Here is a 25,998-nt window from a genome sequence, read left to right on the forward strand (position 1 = left end):
ATCTGTTAAATGGACCCAGTATCTTTTTTCATTGGTTCATTGGGAGGATTAAATAAGAAAAGAACTAAGCAATAAGAGGCACTTGCTCAATTGTTTCATCCAAACATATTAGCTTTACTTTCTTGCCTTAGATGTAGCCTCCTGAAAAAATATAGTGGCTTCTGGGTACTTTCAAAGGCTTTAGGTATTCGATGCGACAGCTCTTTATTTCACCTACTTGCACATTTTAAAGATACAGTTTTCTTTTTTCTAACTTGAGGTAAGGCTGACTAAGGTCTTTCATGTATTTCATGAAAGTCAAAGACAGGCAGAAGAAAGAGGAAAAAAAAGATTTTCTTATAACTTGACAAAACTTACAGAAGGGTTGAACTAGACTAAGAGAGGTAGAGGGCCCTAAAATAATTCCTTCTTTCAACTAAAAAGAGAGGAAAGGACTGATAATCTTTCCCTGGTCAAAGACCCCAGAAACTTTCCAGCGATTGAGTAGGGTACCTCAAAAATATATAATTTCCTGGCAAATTCTTCAAGTCTTCACTGTCAGGCTCATTAGGCATTCTATTGTAATAAAGAAGACGCAGATGGAAAAAGTATTGTGGCTATTTACTGCCTCTCCTGTGAAGGCTGGGAAACTCAAGCCCCAGGTTCCCATCCACCCTTGCAGCTAGGGCAGCCATGTGACCCAGGTCTGGCCTTTGAGTTGTGACCCCAAGTCTGCTGGGTAGAGCTTCTGGACAAGCTCTCCTGATGCAGCAGATGGATTAAGATGGGAGAGCCATTATCTCTGCCTTTCCTCCTCCTTCCTGCTAGAGAAACCCAAGTATAAGGTGCAGAGGCAGCCATCTTAAGGCAATGAGCATCAGGAAAAGGCCACCCAAGAGAATTCTAGAAACATAAGCTCTGAACAAATCGGCCTCCGGACTTACCAGGAGAGACCAAACATATCAGTCAGGTTCTCTCTTACTTTCCAATGAACACATTCTTAACTAAAACACTTTCTGATGTGGCTCACTGTTGGGGAGTAAGGCAGTGGTGTAGAATAAGAACCAACAAGCCATCTGCTAACTGTCAACATTCTAACGCTGCTTAACTAAACATGAGATTACACATAAAGTACTGTGTATCTAGTGTCCATTTCAGTTTATCTTACTTGAAAGCAAATACCAGGTTACCAAGCCAAAGATAACGACGAGAGATGCTGTCATGCAAGAGATTGAAACGAGTTTTAGGGAATCAGAATGTCAGAAAGATGCATTATGAAATACAGAGCAATTTTGAAAGAACCATTACGATATTTTCTAAATTAAGCAGTACAGTTTTAAATATACTTTTTATTGTTGATAGTATTAGAGATATCTCCCAATTTCCCCTCCCTTACCCCTCTACTCCCAGGCCCTACCCTCCCACCCCCCAGGTCTTCACTACCCTATTGCCCATGTCCATGGGCTATGCCTATAAGTATGTAAGTTCTTTGGTTTATCTCTTCTCGTTCCCTCAACCCCACATTGAGGTATGTCAATCTGTTCCATGTCTCCAGGCTTTGGGTCTTATTTTGATGGTCAATTCATTCTATTCATTAGATCCCACAAGTAAGTGAGATCATGTTATATTTGTCTTTCTCAGACTGGCTTATTTTACTTAACATATTTTCCAGAAACCATAAAAATCTTAGAGGAGAACATAGGCAGTAAAATATCAGACATCTCAGGTAGCAGTATGTTTACAGATACATCTCTTAGGGCAAAGGAAACTAAAAAATGGACTACATCAAAATAAAAAGCTTCTGCACAGCAAAAGAAACCACCATCAAAATGAAAAGGGAACCCACTGTATGAAGAACATATTTGCCAATGATACATCTGATAAGCAAATGTATCCAAAATATATAAAGTACTCATACAACTCAACAAAAGAAAAACAATCCAATTAACACTAGATTGCCCAAGGAAGTCATTTTGACTGCTTTTTAATTTCAATTAGAAAAACAATTCTGTATATAAGGACACAATGTCTTAGAATTTTGTGACTTTTTGTACAACATATAAATGCGTTTATTAATAATTGTAGTTACCTCCCTCCTCCTTCATTTCCAATATATATATATATATATGTGTGTTATACCTATATTGCCCAAAAGCAGTCATTTTGACTGCTTGGGAAATTTTAAATAATCAAATGACTCTTATTATTGAATTGAGTAAATTTCTTATATGACCAGTTCGGCTCTGTATTGAAATAACAGTTTTCATTTTTTTTCGATTACCATCACATGATAACATACAAGTACATGATAAATTGTCGACACTTGATAAGTTGCAGTTGCTCAATAAGCTAAACTAGTACTTGTTATTCGAATCTTTATGCAGTGATACTTGTTCTAATAAGTTGTTTATTTTATTTCTTTTGCGCCCTAAATTCATGAAAGAAATGTCGAATAGAAGTGAGTTATTGGAAAAGCTAAGGAACATAAGTGAAGAGTGCTCCGATATTATTCTTTCACAATGCAGTCATTTTGACTGCTTTTGGGCAATATAGGTATATACTAAATTTCCGTCTTTCTAGTATTAAACAATGGGCAGAAGACCTGAATAGCCATTTGTTTGAAGAGGACAATGTCAAATGAAAAAATGCTCAATGTCACTAATCATCAGAGAAATGCAAATTAAAACCACAATGAGATATTACCTCACACCTGTCAGAATGGCTATGATCAAAAAATCAATAGGCATTACAGTTTTAATTATGGAAAAGTTTATCCCTGGTACTTATTAGACACTCTATGTTTTTATTAAATAAACATTATTGAGCTTTAACAAATATTTTAAACATATTTTCATTTTAACCAGGCAACATTTTTGGTCCTGTTTTCTTAATCAACTTAAACTGATTTCTTTTTTCCATGTTTATAATGTTAAGTCATCTTTTTAATTTAAAATTTTTATTAAAAACACATAATCTCATCATGCTGAAGTAATTAATTTTCATATTCCAAGAATTCATCGTTTAGAAACAAACCTTTATATAATTGCTATAAAACATACATGTTTTAGAGTAGAATGTTGTGGTGTTATAATAAACTAGAGGCCCGTATGTCCCTCAACCCAGCCTGCACCTTCTCCAATCTGGGACCCCGCGAGGGATGTCCAACTGCCTGTTTAGGCCCGAGCCCACACCGGGATCAGGCCTGAACGGACAGTCAGACATCTGTCTCACAATCCAGGACTGCTGGCTCCCAACCGCTCGCCTGCCTGCCTGCCAGATTGCCCCTAACCACTTCTGCCTGCCAGCCTGATCACCCCTTAACCACTCCCCTGCCAGCTTGATCGACACCTAACTGCTCCCCTGCCGGCTCGATTGCCCCCAACTGCCCTCCCCTGCAGGCCTGGTCTCCACCAACTGCCCTCCATTGCCGGCCTAGTCGCCCCCAACTTCTCCTCCCCTGCTGGCCATCTTTGGCAGCCATCTTGTGTCCACATGGGGGCAGCCATCTTTGAGTTGGAGTGATGGTCAATTTGCATATTACTCTTTTATTAGATAGGATATTTTATAGTCTTTAGAGTTATCTTATTGAATGCGTCAATTCTATTGAGTATTTATTCTAACATTATCCTACCATTGGAAATCTGAGTGCCTTCTACACTTTTTTCTTTTATAAAAAGGATAACTGCTCTGAGTGTGCTTTCATGATGACAAATGATATCAGTATGCCTCCCAACAGATACTAAAACAGACTTTCACACAAGATACACACCTTCTTACTTCTTGATTTGTCCCTTCAAGGTAAAGATGATACTTTATCAAGTAATATTCTTTCTTTCTTCCTTCTTTTTCTTTTTTTATAAGAATCAAGTAACTTTCTTGTTCAACTTTTACAAAATGAATTTTAGGGAATGTTTGGTATTATTATTTTGTTAATGAAAACAATACTTGTCTATAAAAACTGTCACTGTGAAAACCTAGTAAGATAATTTTCTAATCTCCTAAAAGTCTTTCACATAAAAATCTTTAGTGAGTTATTTTTAAAACTTTTAAAGCTTTATTGTTGAAAGTATTACATATGTCCTCCTTTCCTCCCCCATTGATCCCTTCTACCTTGCTACTCTCCCCCGCCTGTCATAACGGCCCCCCTCCTGCTCCGTCCCCTTCCCTAGGCCTTCATCAGTGAGATTTTTAAATGTAAAAATATAACATCTTTCAATTGGTTATCAGGAACAACTAATTGCCATCAGGGAAGACAGTATGATTTTTAACTATGAAAGTGTTTACCACTGTTACATGATTGATAAATGGGATTGAAAAATGAGTACCACTGTTCTTCAACTATAATGATGCTCATTCTCCATATGCATCTATGTATTTTAGAAAGGTACCTTTTCAACAATTTAAAAACTGTTAAAAGCAGATTTTCAAACTGTAGTTTTGATCATTAGCTTACATTGTTCTCACTAAAGAAATTTTTGGAAGGCAGAAAAAAGAATTTTTTATCATTGAAAAACAAAATTAAGAATATTGTTTCAACAGTATCCCATCATTTTAATTGCTATTTTGTGGACACTTTATTATGCACATATTTTATTAGTACAATAATATATTTATACTAGAGGCTGGTGCACAAAAATTTGTGAACTCAGGGGGGTCCCTCAGCCCGGCCTGTGCCCTCTCGAAGTCTGGGACCCCTCGGGGGATGTCCACCTGCTGGCTTAGGCCCGCACCCTGGGGGGATTGGGCCCAAGCTGGCAGTCAGACAGCCCTCTGTCAGCCCGGCAGTTCTTGGGGGATGTCCACTTGCCAGTGGGGAGCAGGCCTAAGCTGCAGTCGGACATCCTTAGTGCTGCTGAGGAGGCGGGAAAGGCTCCCCCCACCATTGCTGTACTGGCAGCTGTCAGCCTGGCTTGTGGCTGAGCAGAACTCAGTGGGAGCGCACTGACCACCAGGGGGCAGCTCCTGAATTGAGCGTCTGCCCCCTGGTGGTCAGTGTGTGTCATTGTGACCAGTCATTCCCAGTCTTTCTGCTGTTAGGGTCAGTTTGCATATTACCCTTTTATTATATAGGATAGAGGCCTGGTGCATGGGTGGGGGCTGGCTGGTTTACCCTGAAGGGTGTCCCGGATCAGGGTGGGGGTCCCCACTGGGGTGCCTGGCCAGCCTGGGTGAGGGGCTGATGGCTGTTTGCAGGCTGGTCAAGCCCCCAGTGGGGACCCTCACCCCATGGGGGTGTGGTCAGCCTGGGTGAGGGGTTGAGGGCTGTTTTCAGGCTGGCCACAGCCCTAGGCTGGAAGCAGGTATCTGGGATTTATTTATCTTCTATAATTGAAACTTTGTAGCCTTGAGTGGAGCTCAGGGCTGGCAGGGCAGGCAGGAAGCTTGGCTTCCTCCATTGCCGGGGCAACCCAAGCCTCCTGCTTGCTCCAGCTCCATGGCCGCCACCATTTTAGTTGGGTTAGTTTGCATATTCGCTCCTGATTGGCTTGTGGGGGTGGCTTGTGGGTGTAATGGAGGTATGGTCAATTTGCATGTTTTGCTTTTATTATATTAGATAATTTATTTATAATATACAGATATTGGAAATATATTCACAAATAATTTTTTTATTATTGGGGTATGTGATCAAAAAACATTGCAGACCATTGCATGAGAGAAGTGTAGGAGCCAGGAGAAATGGGGGTGCACAAACACACAAGATTATATATTTTTTTCCTTTATAATGTTTGTCTAAATAACTTTCAAGCCAGAAGGCAAATCTCTGTTCCAAACATTTGAGAAACCTTGAAGTCTATTATTTTCATTTTTCAGTGTTGTTTTTTTTAAATTAGGTTTTAAAAGTCAATTTATAAATTCTTACTTTGCAAAAATAAGGGCAAAAAATAAACCCCACCATATTTTTTTAAATAATACGTGTAGTGGTGGTTTTCATAACAATGTTAGGCTTTGGCTTTGTATGGCTGATATTTTGATATTCTTTACCTGAAAGCATTCTAGCATACCTCTGACTGGGAAAATTACTTGGCTCATAAAGAAATCCTAGAAAACTAACCTGGGTTTCGCTGTAAATATAGAAGTATACTATACAGCTAATATATTTTCTATTTTCTATTCATTAACATAAATGAGACAGGGTAATAAATCTAGAGGCAGAAAAGATAGGAATATTAGCACATACTAATGTTGTGCTTGAATCAGGCAAACTGAAGACATCATAACATCTTGCAATATACTTTCTAATCTGTTTTCTCTTCATATTAATACTTTTGCCCTAGACGATATCATATAATTCCAGAACTTCAACTATTAACCTTTATAAAATAGAACCAAAATTTGCATTTGAAAATTGATCTCTTTCACAAGAGCCAATCCCATAGTTCCAAAGCCTTTCTAAAAATTTATGCTTAAATGTGTCACCATCACCTCTAACTTGATTGGTAAAACAAAACAACAGAAATAACAAAAACCTTGTTTTCAAAAGGTCAATCCATCAATTCACAATTCACCTCCTTCTCCTAACTTTCATGCTTCTATTAACAATACACCACTTTGTTGGTGACTCAGCTTGACAACAGAACTGCCTATAAATCCAAAACTTAATTGTTACAAAAATAACCTACCTAAATGAAAACCTTCCCCCACCACGCACAGCAGTGTGCACACACGCACACACATGTACACACACAATGCACACACTCATGTTATTGTACTTGGTTTGGTAGTACTAACACAGGGATGACGTGAAAGTAGGTTAGGAGGCATGCCTGGCCACTGCAAGCTTTGCAAGCTTGACACAGGTCTGTGAGGGGCCTGATCTCTGCAACTAGTTCATGATTGGTTAGCATGTTGGTGATGATGCCACGGGCAGTGGACTGAGCCTCATCTGGGCCACTTAGTTTTGATTTATGTTCTAGTCCTGGACAGTCAGAAAGGGATTATCTAGTGCAAGTTACTTATCCTATCAAAGTTTCAATTTCCTCATCGGTGAAATGCACATCATTAATTCAGCTCAGAGCGTGGTGATGGAAACTAAATGACGTAATACAGAGCTCTGAGTGCCTGGCACACCGAAAGAGCTCCACACACACGAGTTACTATTATTACTACAGTAACTTTTCTTCTAAGGCCATAAACCGCGTCGGCTATTGTTCTTTAGTAGACATACTGCTAGTCACTCGGAGACCTGGTCCCACTACTCCACAGGAATTTGGCTTCTCTTTCCCCATTCCTTCACGGGTTCACTCTTATTCATTCCACAAGCACACTTTGAGGATCTAGCACAGTGATGGCAAAGCTATGACACGCGTGTCAGAGGTGACACACGAACTCATTTTTTTGGTTGATTTTTCTTTGTTAAATGGCATTTAAATATATAAAATAAATATCAAAAATATAAGTCTTTGTTTTACTATGGTTGCAAATATCAAAAAATTTCTATATGTGACATGGCACCAGAGTTAAGTTAGGGTTTTTCAAAATGCTGACACACCGAGCTCAAAAGGTTCGCCATCACTGATCTAGCAAATACCAGGCTCTGTGCTAGGCATAGGGGGTACACACCTGCCTCTGCCTTACTTCAGCTCACCCCCAAGAAATCTGTGAATTACAGGTATCAATAGTTAAAGCGCTGACAGTGCCCAAAGTAAAAAACTTAACTTAAACAGAGAGATAATTCACTCTCTGGGAACATATCCTTCGGTAAGAATGAGTTTCCCTACAGATATGAGCATAATGCTGTCACACCAGTAGAACGTGTTCTATAAGGATTTATTTCCCACCGAGGTTCCTGCTGGCCCAGCCATACCCCCATCCCAGCCAGACTAAAGCAGACTAAGAGTGATGAGGAAAGAAAAGGGTCTCCGTACACACACCCTGCAGTCTTGTCATCATGAGAATGAAGTCCAACTGCTCCATGTAGACTAGCGAAACCCAGGAACAAACAGGCACTGTTTACTGTTGAGTGTGCACAAGAGTAACCTTTTGACTTTCCCAGCTCTGCTGCAAACAGGGCTAGGAAGGAATGCTAAAGATAAAACCAGAAAGCGGAACAAGGAGAACCAGAAATTTCAGCCACATAAAGAGTAATTAACAATTTCCCCATGGCAATAACCAAGGATTTAAGAGTCCGTCGTGGTGTATCCTTAAACTGATACACAACATCAATTTAATATCTGCTTATTTTGAGTATACTCACTTGTCTCGCTTTTAGAATTATAGATTAAGATCAAGAAGTTAACATGTAATTAAAACCAATCACTTCACTTAGTTTCCAAACTGAAACTGGGGCAGTTTCAGAGTTTATGGTCTACTGTTCTTGAGTTCAAAAAATATTTCAGAGCAGATCAAAGAGAGCTTACTACTGCCCTGCCACTGGCAGAAGGACCCTTGTCATGACTCTAATCTAGCCCACCATCAATGAAAATGTTACCTGTATGTATTTTCTGATTGGGAACCAATACTTTCGGAATAGTTTAGGCTACTCCCTTCACATTACAGATCACAGGTTACTGAAACAATATCTACTTATAATTCGTGATAGAATGTTAATAGATAGCTAAGTAAGACAATATTAGAACCGAATCAAAAAAGATGAAGAAGTTTGTAAAATCTGCTACCTCAAATTTAACATTATTTTTCAAAGCTACACTTAAATGTTTAAGTCCTTATACAGTTGATCCTTGAACAATGCCAACCCCCACTAAGTAAAATAAATCCACTTATAATTTTGACTCCCCCAAAACTTAACTACTAATAACTTATTGTTGATTGGAAGCTTTACAAATAACAAAAAGTCAATTCACATGTTTTCTGTTGTATGTATTATATACTGTATTCTTACAATAAAGTGAGCTAGAGAAAATAAAATAATATTAAGAAAATCATAAGGATTTGGAGAACTTCTGGGTAAGTGCACACAGTTGTCAGGCCAGAAGGGATTGGTACAAAATATTCAAAGTGATGAAAAGCAAGGAAGGACCTACAGTGAAGATTATTCTACCCAGCAAAGCAATCATTTAGAATTGAAGGACAGATAAAGAGGTTTTCAGACCAAGAAAAAAAAAAAAACTAAAGGAGTGCATCACCACCAAACCATTATAAGAAATGTTATAGGGGCTTCTTTAAGAAGGAGAAGGGAAAAAAGATAAAAAATATGAATAATAAAATAGCAGTAACTACATCTTTATCAATAATTACTTTAAATATAAATGAATTAAATGCTCCAATCAAAAGACATAAGATGGCTGACTGGATAAGAAAACAAACCCTTACATATGTGGCCTACAAGAGACTTACTTCAAATCGAAAGACACAGACTGAAAGTAAAAGGTTGGAAAAATATATTTCATGAAAATGAAAACAAACAAAAAAACGGGGTAGCAATACTTATATCAGAAAAAATAGACTTTAAAATGAAGGCTGTAACAAGAAACAAAGAAGGACCCAGCATTTTCCACTTCTGGGAATTTAACCAAAGAAACTCAAAACACTAATTTGAAAAAGGCATATGCATCCCTATGTTCATTGCAGCATTACCTACAGTAGCCAAGATAAGGATGCAACCTAAGTGTCCTTCAATAGATGATTAGATAAAGAACAAGTGGTACATATACACAATGGAATATTACTCAGCCATAAAAAAATAAAATCTTGCCATGTGCAACAATATGAATTAACCTAGTGGGTATTATGCTAAGTGAAATAAGTCATACAGAGAAAGTCAAATATCATATGATTCCACTTAGAATCTGAAAAACAAAATAAGTGAACAAACAAATCAGAAGCAAACTCATATATACAGAGAACATTTTGATGGAGGGGGTTGGGGGGATGGGTGAAAAAGGAAGGATTTTAGAAGTACAAATTGGTAGTTACAAGTCATGGGGATGTACAGTATAGAATAGGGAATCTCTCTCTATATATAAAAGCCTAAGCAACCCTTACGGCGGAACAACCAGAACGAGCGGTCCCTATGATGCACACTGACGACCAGGGGCAGACGCTGAAAGCAGGAGCTGTCCCCTGGTGGTCAGTGCGTTCCCATAGGGGGAGTGCTGCTCAGCCAGAAGCCGAGTTCACGGCTGGCGAGCATAGCTGTGGTGGTGGGAGCCTCTTCTGACTCGGCAATATCACTACCGAGCAGCGGCAGCAGGCACAACAAGCCAGGATGACCATGAGCAGTGTGGTGCCCAGCCCCGGTTTGGGCTCCTTCCTGGCCACCAGCTGCTTGGCACACTGTTACATCCCCTGAGGGGTCCCGGACTTCGAGGAGAAAGAAAGTTAATACCTGGGTGCATTAGAGGAAACTACAAAAAAAAATAAAAAAAATAAAAAGGCAGAGAACATCTTAAAAGTAGTCAGAAGAAAACCGGCAGGTGGACATCCCCCAAGGGGTCCCAGACTGTGAGAGGGCACAGACAGGGCTAAAGGATCCCCTAACTCCCCCAGTGCAAGAATTTCGTACACCAGGCCTCTAGTAGTCAATAATATAATAACTCTGTATGGTGTCAGCTGACAGTCTTATGGAGGTTCCCTTGTAGGCCACTAACTGCTTTTCTCTTGTTGCTTTTAAGATTTTCTTTTTGTCTTAACTTTTGGCATTTGAATTATGATGAGTCTTATTGTAGGACTTTTTGGGCTTATCTTGTTTGGAATTCTGTGTTTCCTGGGCTTGTATGTCTGTTTTCTTTACCAGGTTAGAGAAGTTTTCTGATATTACTTCTTCTATTGCAGTGGTTCTCAACCGTCCTAATGCCGCGACCCTTTAATACAGTTCCTCATGTTGTGGTGACCCCCAACCATAAAATCATTTTCGTTGCTATTTCATAACTGTAAGTTTGCTACTGTTATGAATCATAATGTAAATATCTGATATGCAGGATGTATTTTCATTGTTACAAATTGAACATAATTAAAGCATAGTGATTAATCACAAAAACAATATGTAATTATATATGTGTTTTCTGATGGTCTTAGGCGACCCCTGTGAAAGGACCGTTCGACCCCCAAAGGGGTCATGACCCACAGGTTGAGAACCACTGTTCTAATGGGTTTTCAATTCCTTGCTCTCTCTCTTCTCCTTCTGGTACTTCTATGATATACACATTAGTATAGCTGATACTGTTCCAGAAGCCCATAAACTATCCTCATTTTTTGAGATTCTTTTTTGCTTTTGCTGTTCTGAATAGGTGTTTTCTACTATCTTATCTTCCAAATCACTGATTCAATCCTCTACTTCATCTAATCTACTGCTGATTCCCACTAATGTAGTCTTCTTTTCAGTTACTGTATTTTTCATTTCTAACTGGTTCTTTTTTATGTTTCCTATCTCTTTGTTGAAGTTCTTACTAAGCATCCTTAAAACCAGTGTTTTGAACTCTATCTGGTAGACTGCTTGTCTCCATTTTATTTAAATGGAATCTTTGTTTTCTTTTCTTTCATTTTTGGGACTTATTTCTTTGTCTCCTTGTGTTGACTGCCTCCCTATGTTTGTTTCTTTGCATTGAGTAGTTTCTATGTCTCCCAGTCTTGGTAGAGCGCCATTATGTAGTAGGTGTCCTGTGGGACCCAGTAGTGCAGGCTTCCTGGTCACCTGAGCCAGGTACTCCAGGTGTGTCCTTTCTGCGGTTTGGTGTGCTTTCCTGTCATAAATGAGTCAACATATTTGTTTGACAAAATGATAAAACCAAGGTATGGACATTAGTTAGTTAAGTAACTTACCCCAATTATTCACTATGTAAGTAGCAGGAGTTGGGAATGGAATTCACATCTCCTATCAAGCAGCCCAACAGCCACACACTTTACATTTAGGAGATGAGGAACTCTTGTGCCATAATATCATTCCAAATGAAAAATGCAATGCCTTCTGTTCCATATATTATTTCAGGCAGTTTGTTTCAAGGTATTAGCAAGGAAGCAGTTAAGGTTCAAAAATTAAACGTTTCAGGAAACACATAATGCATTATGACCAGGAGCTCTAAAAACAGAAGGGTGGAAAATAAAGCCACACCCAGATATGGCCCTAGCCGGTTTGGCTTAGTGGATAGAGGTTCAATCTGTGGACGAAAGGGTCCTGGGTTCAATTCTAGTCAAGGGCAGGCTCCTCCCCGGGCCAGGCCCTGGTCGGGGCTCGTGCAGGAGGCAACCAATCAATGTGTTTGTAAGAGACATATGTAATACTTTAAACAATAAATAATTTTAAAAATGTTTAGCCTCAATTACAGCACTTATATCAGTAACAAAGTTTGGTGCACGGATCACACTTTGAATAGCTCTGCTCCAGGACTGACTGATGTAGAAACTGACTGGGTCTTTACAGAATGGTTTATTTCCACTAAACCACCCCAATATTGCTCACACTTCCTATATAAGTTCTATTTATTCTTCACAGCTCAGAGCCAAGCCCACACTGTGCTCAATTATGTCTATACAGTGGTTCTCAATTGGGAGTGATTTTGTCCCATCACTACCACAACCAGGGGACATTCCTCAATGTCTGGAGACATTTCTGGCTGTCACAGCTAGGGGATACTACTAGCATCTAGTAGGCAGGGGCCAAGGATGCTGCTAACTATCCCATGATATTCAGGAAAATGACCCACAAAAAAGAATTACCTAGCCCCAAAAGTTAAGAGTGGCAATGTGGGAAAAACCCAACTTACACCAACCACTTCCCTCCCAGATCATCTCCTTCACCAAACTCATCTGTGCCTCTTTCCCCAACTTAACTGTAAATTCCTTTGGAGGATGAAGACCAAGAGTGCATCACACCTGCATCCCACAGGGGGCCAGTAGGATAGCTTCAGAGGAGCTGCTCATCACATACATACCTGCCGGCTGATCTATCTCCTTTCCCACATGCTTGGTGGAATATAAATGCCTAGAACTAATTTCTCTATTAACACATGTAGGAAACTACTCTTGATCACCATTAAACACGCACACACACACACACACACACACACACAAACTTGTATTACTTAGCAATGTGAAGCCGTAATAAAACATTAGCAAGATGTGGGTGGTTTGATTTTATAGTTTTTACATTCCCTGTTAAGATTACATGTTTACTTCCTTAACGAAAAAAAGTCAGCCAAGTGCAAAATATGTTTAGAATGCTACCATAAAAATTATATACGACTGTTCATACACATGCTTCCTGTTAATTAGAGGGTACTTTGCAGAAAAGCTGCTCTGGCAAAACTTGCTGTAATAGTCAAATCCTCTACAGTAAAGAGGAAATCCTGATGGGCATAGTATTTTCCACAGGCAAGCACACAGGACTTCAGCCGAAAGCTGTGCCTTCATCCATAGCCAGAGATGCTGCTCTGTAACATAGCGGGTTCTGGACTATGTTATTCCCGTTTCTACATCAGTCCATCCTCAAATGTGTGAAAATGATCTTATAAGATGATCTAGAAACTACTTCTATTTACATTTGAAAAATAATTGGGGTGACGACAGGTTATTTTCACAATTACATTTTACAGGGGATCGTATAATTAGTTCATATTTCCATAGTGGGCACAAATGACCTTTAAGAGAAAGTCTGGATGCTCTTACCTGCATTCTATGGACCCGCTCCCTCTTGGGTTGGCCATATCATCAGCTTTCTCTGCCCTCCTTGGGCTACTTAGTAGGCCTTGTCTGCTGAAATTCAACCATCTAACTTCAGCTGGACACAATTCTGTTTCAACCCTGCACAAACACCACTAGGAGCTTTTATAGCTTCTTCAAATCTCCACAGGAACTCACCCTTTCCACAGATGAGCCTAATTCCTGCATTCCTCACAAGATGCTGTGTGTTGAAGAGTGCCTCCAAATTCTGGTGCCTGCATCTCAAATTTCTCTATATCTTCAGTCATATGAGTCTGCATTCCATATTGACTCCAAAGAGTAAGCAGAGAAATTAAGAAAGGAGAGAGAGAGAGAGAGAGAGAGAGGGGGGGGGGGGGAGGCATGCACAGAGGGTCAACACAAAGAAAAATCAGCCCTAGCCGGTTTGGCTCAGTGGATAGAGCATCAGCCTGTGGACCAAAGGGACCCAGGTTCGATTCCGGTCAAGGGCACATACCTCGGTTGCAGGCTTCTCCCCAGCCCAGGCCCTGGTTGGGGTGTGTGAAGGAGGCAACCAATCGATGTGTTTCTCTTACATTGATATTTCTCTCTGTCTCTCCCTCTCTCTTCCACTCTCTCTAAAAATCAATGGAAAAATATCCTCCAGAGAGAATTTATAAAAAAGCAAAATCAGACTTTTGAAGGTCAAGGAGCCTTTTGTCCACTCAACAGGTTTTCACAAGACCTTGTGAGGATCTTTCCATGTGCTAGACACTGCCCTAAGAGCTAGGGTAACACAGGTGACAGACAAGGCCTTTACATTGATGCAATGCATAGTCTAATGGAGGGGGGTGTATGAATGTGCGTGTGTGTGTTTGGGGGGTGGGGGAGCGGGTGGAGACAGGGCTTGCCAACAAGTAACTTCCATATGAAACTACAAGTAACATGGACCCAGGCTGTTAAAAGGCAGCACTCTGTGGGGAAGGTGCACAGAGAGGGCTGCAAAGCTACAGCAATGTGTAAAAAAAGAACAAAAGTACAGCATCAGAAATATAAAAAGAAGGAATATAAATACACAGCTCATATGGTGAGGAGGAAAAAGAGTCTATATGGGAAGGTAGAGAGAAAGGAAAATGGCAGGCAAAAGAGGAGTTGAACATGGAGACAGTTAGGAGCAAGTAATGTTATTTTCTCCTGGAAGTGGAGATTGAGGTTTTCTGCATAATTGAAGCTCACCCCTTTAGACAGAAACGTATTATTTTATTTTAAACTATTTATACTTTAGGAATCTTTCTAAAATGCACCCCATGTTCCTGCATTGTTCAGCAGAGTACATCAAACCAAAATAAGCCAAACCTGATTTCATCTGTTCTGGATGAAGAATCACCATTATGATCCATTTTTGTACTTTGATGTGGTGCACTGATATCCTCCGAGTCCACTTCTGTGTAAAAGCCTGCTGTTACTTTATACCAAACCGTGCTTTTGGAATTCTCCAGTCCTGCCTTCCGAAGGCAGTTGTCATGGGTCTGAGCTTCCTCTCAGTGGGGCCCACGACCACTGTGGCCTCTTTTATATACAGTTTTCTGGGTGAGGCTGTGAAGGGCAGCGCTTGACCCTGCAGAATGGAGAACAGCCCATCGCCTCTTAGTGGCCTGTCTGCTTCCTTCTAGGTCTCCAGCCTCATTTCACACGGGGGTTCTAGAATTCTGATATCTGGATAAGAGAAGTAATACTCAAACAAAATGATCTCTGATAACACAGATTCTTCATGCCACTTATTTAAAAAGCAGTAAAAGGAATCGTGTCCCTCATAGCCTTTACATTTGCCGAAGCACATGTCTATCTGCATGCCCTACTCCAGCCCTACTGTGACGTGGTCATGTACTCTTGACATAGCTTTATATTCTTTTTTTTTTTTAATATATTTTATTGATTTTTTACAGAGAGGAAGGGAGAGGAACAGAGAGTTAGAAACATCGATGAGCGAGAAACATCGATCAGCTGCCTCCTGCACACCCCCCACCAGGGATGTGCCCGCAGCCAAGGGACATGCCCTTGACCGGAATCGAACCTGGGACCCTTCAGTCTGCAGGCTGACACTCTATCCACTGAGCCAAACCGGTTAGGGAGACATAGCTTTATATTCTTGATATAGCTTTATATTTTTGATATAGAAACTACAGAAACAATATTTTTTTTCACTTGTTCAATAAATACTATTATGTGCCACATTTTCTAATAGGAAACTTGGAGGAATAAAAAGATGGAATAGTCCCTGACCTCACAGAACTTAGAGCTTACAGTTCAAACAATCTGGGTACAAAATACTTAAAACCAAGGGCAGACTGTATTGAGGCCACAAGAGAGAAGTTCACAGGCTGAGCCATGAAGGGGTCGGGAAGCAGGGTCCCCCCAGACTGGAGGGCGAGGGAGGAAGGGGGCGGTGTGGGTGCACTTCACTGGGAAATGTTATTGGCATCAGCTTCTAATAAAAGAGGGGACTCTGACTAGTCCCACTGGAGGGTGAGCAACGTCAAGGCAAAGAAAATGACATGAGAACAGGCACGGAAAGCAGGGAGAAAAAAACCTGGTGTATTTGCATAGCAGTCCAAAGAACAGTGAGAGAAAATGCTGCAAAGGGAGGTCAGAATCAGATCATAGAGGGCCCCAAATTTTAGACTAAATATTTCGCCATGAAGTTATCAGCTCTCAGGAACCAAGGAGGTTTTTCTGAGCTTTCTGAACCTAACACACAGATTTAATCTTTTAAAAGGATAAGGCTTCCCTCCCCACTTTAATGGAAAAGGAATTCAAAAGGTGAACTACTAATCATCTTGTTCCTGTTAACTATCTCCCGAGCCGAGCTCACTAAAATATCACTGTGGAAGGAACTATAGAGCATCCATTTGTCTTCCTCTCACACTACAGGAAACAGCTATGGAAAGGGAGTCATCTCCTCTAAAACAAAGGGCAGCATGGATATGCAAATCAAACTCATGTCTGCCGGAAAAGAACGGGGAGAATGACATCTGCTCCAGTTCACAAGCTAATACAAAATATTTTGGCACAAAAATCTTAAAATCAGCCACCTTCCCAAATCAAGAGATGCTTTTTTCTGTCTAGCTCTGAATATGACTTTCTTTGCCCTTATCCAAATAAACACAACTGGCCTTGAGATAATTTTAGCACTGTATTCCACCTGACTACTGTATTCCACCTGGCTACGGTATTCCACCTGACTACTGTATTCCACCTGACTACGGTATTCCACCTGGCTACTGTATTCCACCTGACTACTGTATTCCACCTGGCTACTGTATTCCACCTGGCTACTGTATTCCACCTGGCTACGGTATTCCACCTGGCTACTGTATTCCACCTGGCTACGGTATTCCACCTGACTACTGTATTCCACCTGTCTACGGTATTCCACCTGACTACGGTATTCCACCTGACTACGGTATTCCACCTGACTACGGTATTCCACCTGACTACGGTATTCCACCTGACTACGGTATTCCACCTGACTACGGTATTCCACCTGACTACTGTATTCCACCTGACTACTGTATTCCACCTGACTCTGTGTTGTCCTCTGCTTTCTGTGTTCGTGTTCATCCCCCCCTCCCCACAGTCAGATTATGAGGTAGCTGGGGGGAGAGGGGCAGAGGTAGAGTAAAGCTATTTACTCATTCTGCATCCTGAACATGACTAAACAATGGGCAAGAGACGGGGCTCATAAAAATATGAGAACTGATTAACTCAATTTCCAAAATATATATCCTTAAAGACTGGATTCTGTGTTACTTATATTGGCTTATGTATGGAATAAAAGAAAATAAAAACCTCAGAGCTAGAAGAGCTCTTAAAAAAAACAACAAAAACTAAACCACTAAAATGGCTATAATCTAAAAGACAGACAATAACAAGTATTGGTAAGGATGTAGATAATCTGGAACCTTCATAATTACTAGTGAAAATATAAATTAAAATTGCTTTGGAAAACAATTTGGCAGTTCCTCACATAGTTAAATATAGAGTTACCATATGAACCACCAATTCTACTCCTTGGTATATACCCAAGCGAAATGAAAACATATGGTCACAGAAAAACTTGTACATAACTATTCACAGAAGCATTATTTATAATGGCCCAAAAGTGGAAACGACCCAAATATCCATCGACTTATGAATGAATATGGTATATTCATACAACGGAATACTATTCAGTCATATAAGGAAATGAAGTGCTGATACATTCTACATGCATGAACTTAGACACATTATGCTAAGTGAAAAAAGCCAGACCCAAAGGGCACATATTGTATGATTCCATTTAAATGTAATGTCCAGAATATGCAAATCTATAGAGACAGAAAGTAGTTGCCAGGGGCTGTAGACAGGAAGGAATGGAGAATGACAGCTAATGGGCTTGGGCTTGGGGTTTCTTTTCAGGGTGATGAAAGATTCTGGAATTAGATTGTGGTGATGGATGCACAACACAGTGAATCTAAAAGCCACTGAAATATACAATTGAAAGGGGTGAATTTCATGGTATATGACATATGTCAACCAGACAACAAAAACAACATGAAGAAAAACCTGAAGCCCAGAGAAGCTAAGTTTCTTGTCCAAAGACATAAAGCTAATTAAATGGCATCACCAGAACCAGACACCGTCTTTCAACTCCCAATGCAGTACTTTAGGCTCACAGTGCGCTGCTCTAGAACAGCGGTTCTCAACCTATGGGTCGCGACCCCTTTGGGGGTCGAACAACCCTTTCACAGGGGTCGCCTAAGACCACCGGAAAACACATATATAATTACATATATAATTATATTGTTTTTGTGATTAATCACTATGCTTTAATTATGTTCAATTTGTAACAATGAAATTGGGGGTCACCACAACACGAGGAACTGTATTAAAGGGTCGTGGCATTAGGAAGGTTGAGAATAACTGCTCTAGAAGTATCAGGACAAGCAGTGTGAACTTGAACTAGTCATTTAACGGCTCACACCTCATCATAAGAGAAAGATGAATTAAATGATCTATCTCTTCAGTCTCCTCCAGTTCTGAGGCCATCCGAGTCTCATCATATTGTGCGTACTTTCTCTCTGCTACCACAATCAGAGCAGGGGTTCTCAACCAGGGGTGATTTTGCTCCCCAGGGGACATCTGAGAATATCTGGAGAAGTTTTGGGTTGTTTTGGGAGCAGGGGTACTACTAGCACCCAGCAGGTAGAGACCGGCATGCTGTTCTATGACTACAACGCACAGGACAACCTCCGCGACAAAGAATTGTCAATAGTGACCGTGGTGATAAACTGTGGTTTAGGGTGTGATCAGCTTCCCCTCCAAGCTTTTCAAGGAAGTTCTGCCCTAGAGTATAATGACCTCAAACAGCAATTCTGAGGTGACAGAGTGGCTGGGAGGCTAGCACCAAGCACACATAGGAAATAGAGACACTCTGTGCCCCCCATAATAATAAACTTCCACAGAGAGTGGAACACATATTCAAATGCCCAAAGCAGTCAGGCAGTTAACATTGAAGGAATGAAGCCAACAAACACCTAATAATCATTTAGGACTATTATTTCCTTCCTTCCAAAAAAAAAACTTTCACTGGCTCCCATTTTTCATGAAATACACATAACCTTCTCAATATAATCTTGTGGTTTCTCACTTTTGATAAGACATAAATACCAAGAAATACGTTCTATTATAAGAAAAAAATCCACAAGCCCTGTAACAAATGGCTCAAAATAGGGAAGATGGTGGGAATGGCGGAGAACTGTGGACACCCCAAGGGTACATGCTTGGATGAAAGGGTCACCACTAATTAGCTCCAACAGATCCCTTCCCTGATCGAAGGAGACACTGGGTTAAGAGATCTTTGGATGATTAAAAAGAATAGGAAATATTGTGTTTTGTGTGTGTGTGTGTGTGTGTGTGTGTGTGTGAGTGAGAGAGAGAGAGAGAGAGAGAGAGAGAGAGAGAGAGAGAGAGAGAGAGAGAGAGAAAATCTCCTAGTAAAAATCTTGGCTAAAAAAAAAAAATTAAAACATAGTACTAAGTTAAAAACAAAGGGGTTCCAGCCAGGAACCTTCACTAACCCTAATAAACAATGTCAGTTTCATATCTTCTAAATGCATTTCAATAAAACTCAGGTCCCACTGTCTGATTACAAGGACTTTTTTCTTTAATTAAATCTTTTCTCTTTTTTTTTTTTTGGTTAATCCTCACTTGTGGGTATTTTTTCCATTGATTTTTTGAGAGAGTGGAAGGGAGGGAGGAAGGGGAAGAGAGAGAGAGAAAAACATCAATGTGAGAGAGACACATGGATTGGTTGCCTCCCGCAAGCCCCGGGGCCGGGAATCGAACCTGCAATCCTTCAGGGACATGGCCATTCGGAAATAGGATGGCATGGGTCTGAGTGTCCGGACCTTCTGGAATCTATGACAAGGCAGGTTATTTAAAGTTTCTGAAATTCAGCAGTTCCTATGACGAGAGAGAGAGAGAGAGAGAGAGAGAGAGAGGGAGAGAGAGAGAGAGAGAGAGAGAAGGCGTGTGCGCATGCAAGGGAGGATATTGAATATGAACGGCTACCAGGCCAAATTACTTTGAGAAATAAAAATAACAAACAAAAAAGCCCTGAGTACTTCCTGTGCATGGTGTAAATGGTAGTTGTTATGAGAGCCAACGCTCTAACCACTAAGCACCACCGACCAGGGCTCTTTAATTAAATATTTATTTTATTTTATTTTTTTGATTCTTAGAAAGGGAGAGGGAGAGGTAGAAACATCAGTTGGCTGCCTCCTGCACACTCCCCACCAAGGATTAAGCCCACAACCCAGGCATTTGCCATGACCAGGAATCAAACCAGCAACCTCTTGGTGCATGAATCCACACTGAACCAGTGAGCCACACCAGCAGGGCTAATTAAATCTTATTAGCTCATTTAAAATTGAGAATTCACAAAAGACAAGAGAATTACTGCTGGCTTAAATTTAAATGAAACTCATGGTATTATTAATGGCTGGCATTTTATTAAACTCTAACAACTTTACAAATGAGGATGCTGAGATCCAAAGAAATTAAAAGACTTACTAAGCTACCTGCTGGTTAGGGTACCAGTTATAATTTGTACCCAGGTCTTTGTGCTCCTAAAATCCACATTCTTTCCACTTATTACCTTGTTTGTATCATAAAAATTTCTTCTATTTGCTAAGTTTATGAGGCTCTCTCTGTAAATTACATGTAAAGAAGCTGATCTTTGTGATATGTATGAACAGTGGCTTTGCATACCCACTCCTGCCTTCCTGTGGGTGTTGATTACATTATTATTCCTTTTACACACAGCAGCTGCCTGCACTCCCACAGGCCCTCCTTCCCTACCCTTCAACCAGGGATAGCCCTGACTCTGGCCTCCCACTTTCTACTCGTTCTTGTACTGAACTCCCACAGAAGGCTGCAATATACTGATAAACTTTATCTGCAGGGTAGAAAACGAACTCATCAGCCCATGGAGAACATGTCACCCAGGAGCACAGGATCCAAGATGAATAGAATGAGGGCACACACTCCCACCACTACAGTTTGTCCCAAGAGATTAAATATCTCTGCCTTTGACCCCATCCCTGGGTTCCAGCCACAGGGCTAACCTTTCCTTCTCCCATATCACCCTATTACACTCCCATTCCTTCCTCTATTCCCTCCAGTTCAACACATCAAGTTGGTTCTACTCAACTTTATCACACAAAGCAAGAGAATCATATTTGAAGCAAATCTGGATCAGGACACCCAACAAAATATTCCACAGTCGCTTCAGAGCACTGCTTATTCTAATTTCTCTTTAATCTCCAATTCCTTCCTCAGGAACATGGCCATTTGGAAATAGGATGGCATGGGTCTGAGTGTCTGGACCTTCTGGAACCTATAACAAGGCAGGTTATTTAAAGTTTCTGAACTTCAGCAGTTCCCTATGAGAGAGAGAGAGAGAGAGAGAGAGAGAGAGAGAGAGAGAGAGAGAGAGAGAGAGAGAGAGAGAGAGAGAGAGAGGATATGAATATGAACGGCTACCATGCCAAATTACTTTTGAGAAATAAAAATAACAAACAAAAGAGCCCTGAGTACTTCCTGTGCATGGTGTGAATGGTAGTTGTTATGATGATGATGATGACCACACATTTGCTTTCCATTTCAACCCATATTCTTTATAGCCATTACCAGTCTCTGCAGAGCGAAGCCATTGCCTTCACATGCCCTGGGGACAGTGTGCCTAGAATAACTTGCTCAACAGCTGAGTGGGAACCCCTGGAACTCTTCCAGAGGGGTCCTGTCCCTCCCCTTTCTTTAGCTTGAGCTCACACTGTTATCCTAGCCAGTTTTCTGGGTCAGCACGACACAGGTTCTCATAGGTCTCTGATTGTAGGCTCTTCTGGTGGGCAATGTGGGGTAATGAAAAAAGAACTGAACACAAAATCAGAAGACAGACGTTCAAATATGGACTCACTGAGCTGAATGATCCTAGGCATGTTAGCTACTTAATCACTCTGTACCTCAATATTGTCATCTGTAAAACAGGTATAATAAACTTCACTTTATAGGGTCATTATAAGTTTAATAACCTGCAAGGAAAGTCCTATCACATTGCTGGGCACAGGTAAACACTCATTGCTCACCTGAACCTCACCTTTCCGTGCCCCAAGGCTCTGCATGGTAGAGTCACATTCTAGAGTCCACCTATTGCAGTGTCTTTCTCCCTTTCCTATCTCCACCACCTTTTCCCACGAAGCCCCCTTTACCTCTTACCACCATCCACCTGCCCATCTGCCAGCTCTGAAAGCACCCCACCTACATGTCACAAGCATCAAGACTCAGCGTTCAGTTTCACAGTCAAGATAATCACTGTCCTTGCTGCGAAGTTTCACTCATCTTCATTAAACACAGAAATCCTGGCCCTTCTCCACCATCCTTACCCCAAAATTTGGGGTGAGGTGTTTGGAGAGGATATTACCCATCAATTCAATTTGGTGTCTCATATTTTTCTCAGACTCCACATAGTCTACATTCAGTTACACAAATATGAAAGCTAGAGTTCAACTACACAGAGTCTAAGACAGGGCTGGCACAGCCCCGGTCCTCACTCCTCTGGTGCCGGAGAAGACAGCAACAGTCAATCACACCACTTGTTTCCCAGACAAGGCTCCAAAACCCCTCTCCCAGCTCTCCAGGCAGCCACCATCCATCAGCCAGAGCTGTCATTGGATTGAAATCAACTTGCCAAGTTTAGGAAGCTTTAAATCAAGCCAGAAGTCTAAAATCATGTCCTATGTACAGCAAAGAATGGCGTCCATTTGCATAGTAGTGAGTACTTTGTAGGCAGTGAATACATATGGTTTAGTGACTCATGCACAACATGCTATTTACCTATAAAATGTTCAAAAATTACAGAACTCAAAGTGGTTTGTGTGGGGAATGACCTCAAATTGTAATGTTTATTTATTCAAATTTCAGTTGAAAACTTTTTATATTTAAATTTATAAAACTCTCCAAAAACTATACCAGCATGCACACTCAGCTTAGTAAGTTCTATGTACTGTACACAATATTTTGATAATTAAAGATCTTACATGATCCAAGGTTATAATTGTTATTTTTATTCCTGCTATTACTACTATTGCTGATGATATAATAGAAATAATAGATCACATACACTAACTACTTGAGCACTCTCTTAAATACCTTATGTGGAATACTTCATTCATTCAAAGCTCATGGCAATCCTACACAGAAGGTACCACACCTATTCCAGTTTTACAAATGAAGAGACTGAGATTACTTGCCTAATGCCATATCCCTCATCAATGGCAGAGCTAAGATTTGAGCTCAGTCCCTGCCTTACCCATGAGGGAACTCTGCCCTCCAATGATAAAAAGTCCATAGATGGGGCAGAAGTAGGCACGTGGGTTGAATATAAACTGACTCCAGATTAAATAACAGCAGATATTCATCCAAACACCTACTTTGGCTAGGAAGTAGTTTATTATGAAAGGACAGAGCAACCCTGGCCAAAGTGGCTTAGCAGTTGGAATGTCGGCCCATACAAGTAAGGGTCACAGGTTCAGTTCTGGTCTAGGGCATGTACTTAGGTTGCAGGTTAGATCCCCACCCTGGTTAGGGCTCATGCAGGAGGCAACCAATTGATGTGTCACTCACATCAATGTTTCTCTCTCCCTGCCTTTCTCTTCCTTTCTTCCACTCTCTCTAAAAAGCAATGGAAAAAATATCCTCAGATGAGGATTAAAAAAAAAATTACAAAAGGACAGTGCAACCCAAAACTCCTATCAATGGGGGATCCAGACTTAGAGAAATGGCCAATTCCCATTCAAAGGAACTGTCCTAATGACTACAATTACCAAAGCAGAAAACCAGTCAACTTCAATCCATACGGGAATGTCATGAATGAAGAACACTACACTCCCACTCCTTATGCAACCCACAGAAGGAAAACCAATTACTCAAAAGTAATTGAGTTACTGTGTTTGTTGTTACTTTGGGGTTTTTGCTTTGCTTTGTTTTGATTATAATAGTGGTTTGGTGTACATCAATAGCTGCTTACTTTAATTCTATCTGCATTTACGAAATATCTCAACTGACTTGTCAAGCAAGTAACCTAATTGGGTCTCTCTTAACACTCAACCCTCCACTCCCAAAGCCACTAGATTGAAGACGTCAAAAAGCCATTTCCTGATCTGGGCCATTATCAGTATGAAATGGAAAACGCATCCTGAAATACTTAGAACCTTCTGCCCTTAGTCCCAGCCAGCGTTCCATTTCCGGCTCCTGGAGCTCTGCAGCAATATTGGCAGAGAGCCCACAGAGGTCCCACAGCAAGGCAGACACTCCCTGATGTGCAAACACCCTGCTTTTCCACTTGCTGGGGTCAGTTCCAGGAAACCCTCTGTGGGGTTCTGCCAGATACTGAGCCAGCCTGAAGGATTCAGGTACCCTCAGGAATAAATATGCTGCCAATGGCAACCGAGGGAACCAGATCCAGGGGACCAACCATATTGTTCTGGAGTTTCCCAAGGGCTGCACCAGCCTAAAAGTACCTGGGTCTGTAGGTAGAGTCAGTCTGCCAGCATCTAGTTCAGCTTTCGATCTTAGAGAAAAGCTGTCATGAGTCCAAAAGGGAAACATCCAATTAAGTGCTTTTCCTAGGTTGATTTCTTTTCTAGAGTTTAGGGAAGAAACAATCAAACATAAAAGAAATAACAACACTAACTTTAAATTACCACAGTCCAGTTCCGGAGTAATTAGCCAGTAATTAGCAGATAAATGCAGATAAGCCCAAGAAGAAGACAGAAGGGAAATTGCACTGCCTTAAACTAGACTGGCCAGTTGTATGCGGCTGGTACAGGCTACCAATCTCCCACTCTTCTTCCCCGCCCCACTTCTCCCCGCCACCCCAACCACCCCCCAAAACTAGGCAATAGTACATACTTATCACCACTGGGCTAAAAACCCACTCAATAGCAAGGTTCAAGGACATATTTCTAAGCTGCATCTATAAAGGGGACCCCAAAAGATAATTGTACATAATCAGAAGTGAAAAATTTCCCTCAAATATTAATAAACATTTGCCATTTCACAGAAAAATATTCACTAAATTTCTAATTTGGGAAGCTAAGGTCCTTTTTTGCATAATGGATAAGTAGTATAACAAAAATTAATCAGAAAAATAATGAATACAGGAATGCAATTTAATTCAGAAAAACTGAACTTCTATTAACTCTACATCTACAATCACACAGATTAGAGCGATTCCTGATGAAAAATTGCTGAAATCTAAAAAGGTCTTTGAAAAAATGGACATTTAACAGCTTAACTAATAACTTTTTATTCTATTTTTAAAATTTGCATTCCAAAATAAAGTATTTTAAACTTTTATATATAATGAACAGTACGTCATGCTAATTTTTATTTTTAAAACGGAAATATTCACTAAGACTAGACTTTTTCTAATCCGTTGCACAATTCTAACTTTGCTGGGGAAAAAAGAAAACAAAACACCCACACAATTTATTTCTGAACTTTTTTATAAACTAAACATTAAAAAATCTAAAGAAATATTTTTTGGAGTTAGTATCTTACACTGCTTTCTACTGCATTGTTGAGGTTTTTTCCCCCATTATCCATTTGTACACCATAAGCATCTATAGATGCAAGTGGCGGGCCTTTTTTAATTAAATTAAAAATATTGTGGCAGTTAACTGACTATAGTTGTTTTCCTTTTCTATTTTTGATTAAAAAAGTTTTTTGAAAAACAGAAAAAAAAGACTCAAGTAATCTTTCCACATTTCTGAAATGTGGAAACCACCTTATACTTCATATTATAAATATTTGCCAAAATTTCATTTTCTCAGATAGAAATGTTTATTGCAATTATCCTAAAAC

General features: G+C 40.4%; 1 protein-coding gene across 3 annotated transcripts in view; it reads right to left on the minus strand.

The window, feature by feature from the left end:
- The window catches only part of SH3BGRL2 (SH3 domain binding glutamate rich protein like 2), a 60,443-nt gene that overhangs the window by 27,526 nt on the left and 6,919 nt on the right, over positions 1-25,998 (minus strand). Inside the window, exon 1 of one of the 3 annotated variants that reach the window (XM_036316996.1) lies at positions 14,890-14,938. The exons of the other annotated variants lie outside the window; for them this stretch is intronic. Coding sequence (XP_036172889.1) covers positions 14,890-14,923 — 34 coding nt within the window. The 5' untranslated portion in view covers positions 14,924-14,938. Of the gene's footprint in view, positions 1-14,889; positions 14,939-25,998 lie in introns of those variants that run through there. 3 annotated transcript variants of the gene reach the window in all.

This window comes from Myotis myotis, unplaced genomic scaffold, assembly GCF_014108235.1.
Source record: "Myotis myotis isolate mMyoMyo1 unplaced genomic scaffold, mMyoMyo1.p scaffold_m19_p_7, whole genome shotgun sequence".
Classification (NCBI taxonomy): Eukaryota; Metazoa; Chordata; class Mammalia; order Chiroptera; family Vespertilionidae; genus Myotis; species Myotis myotis.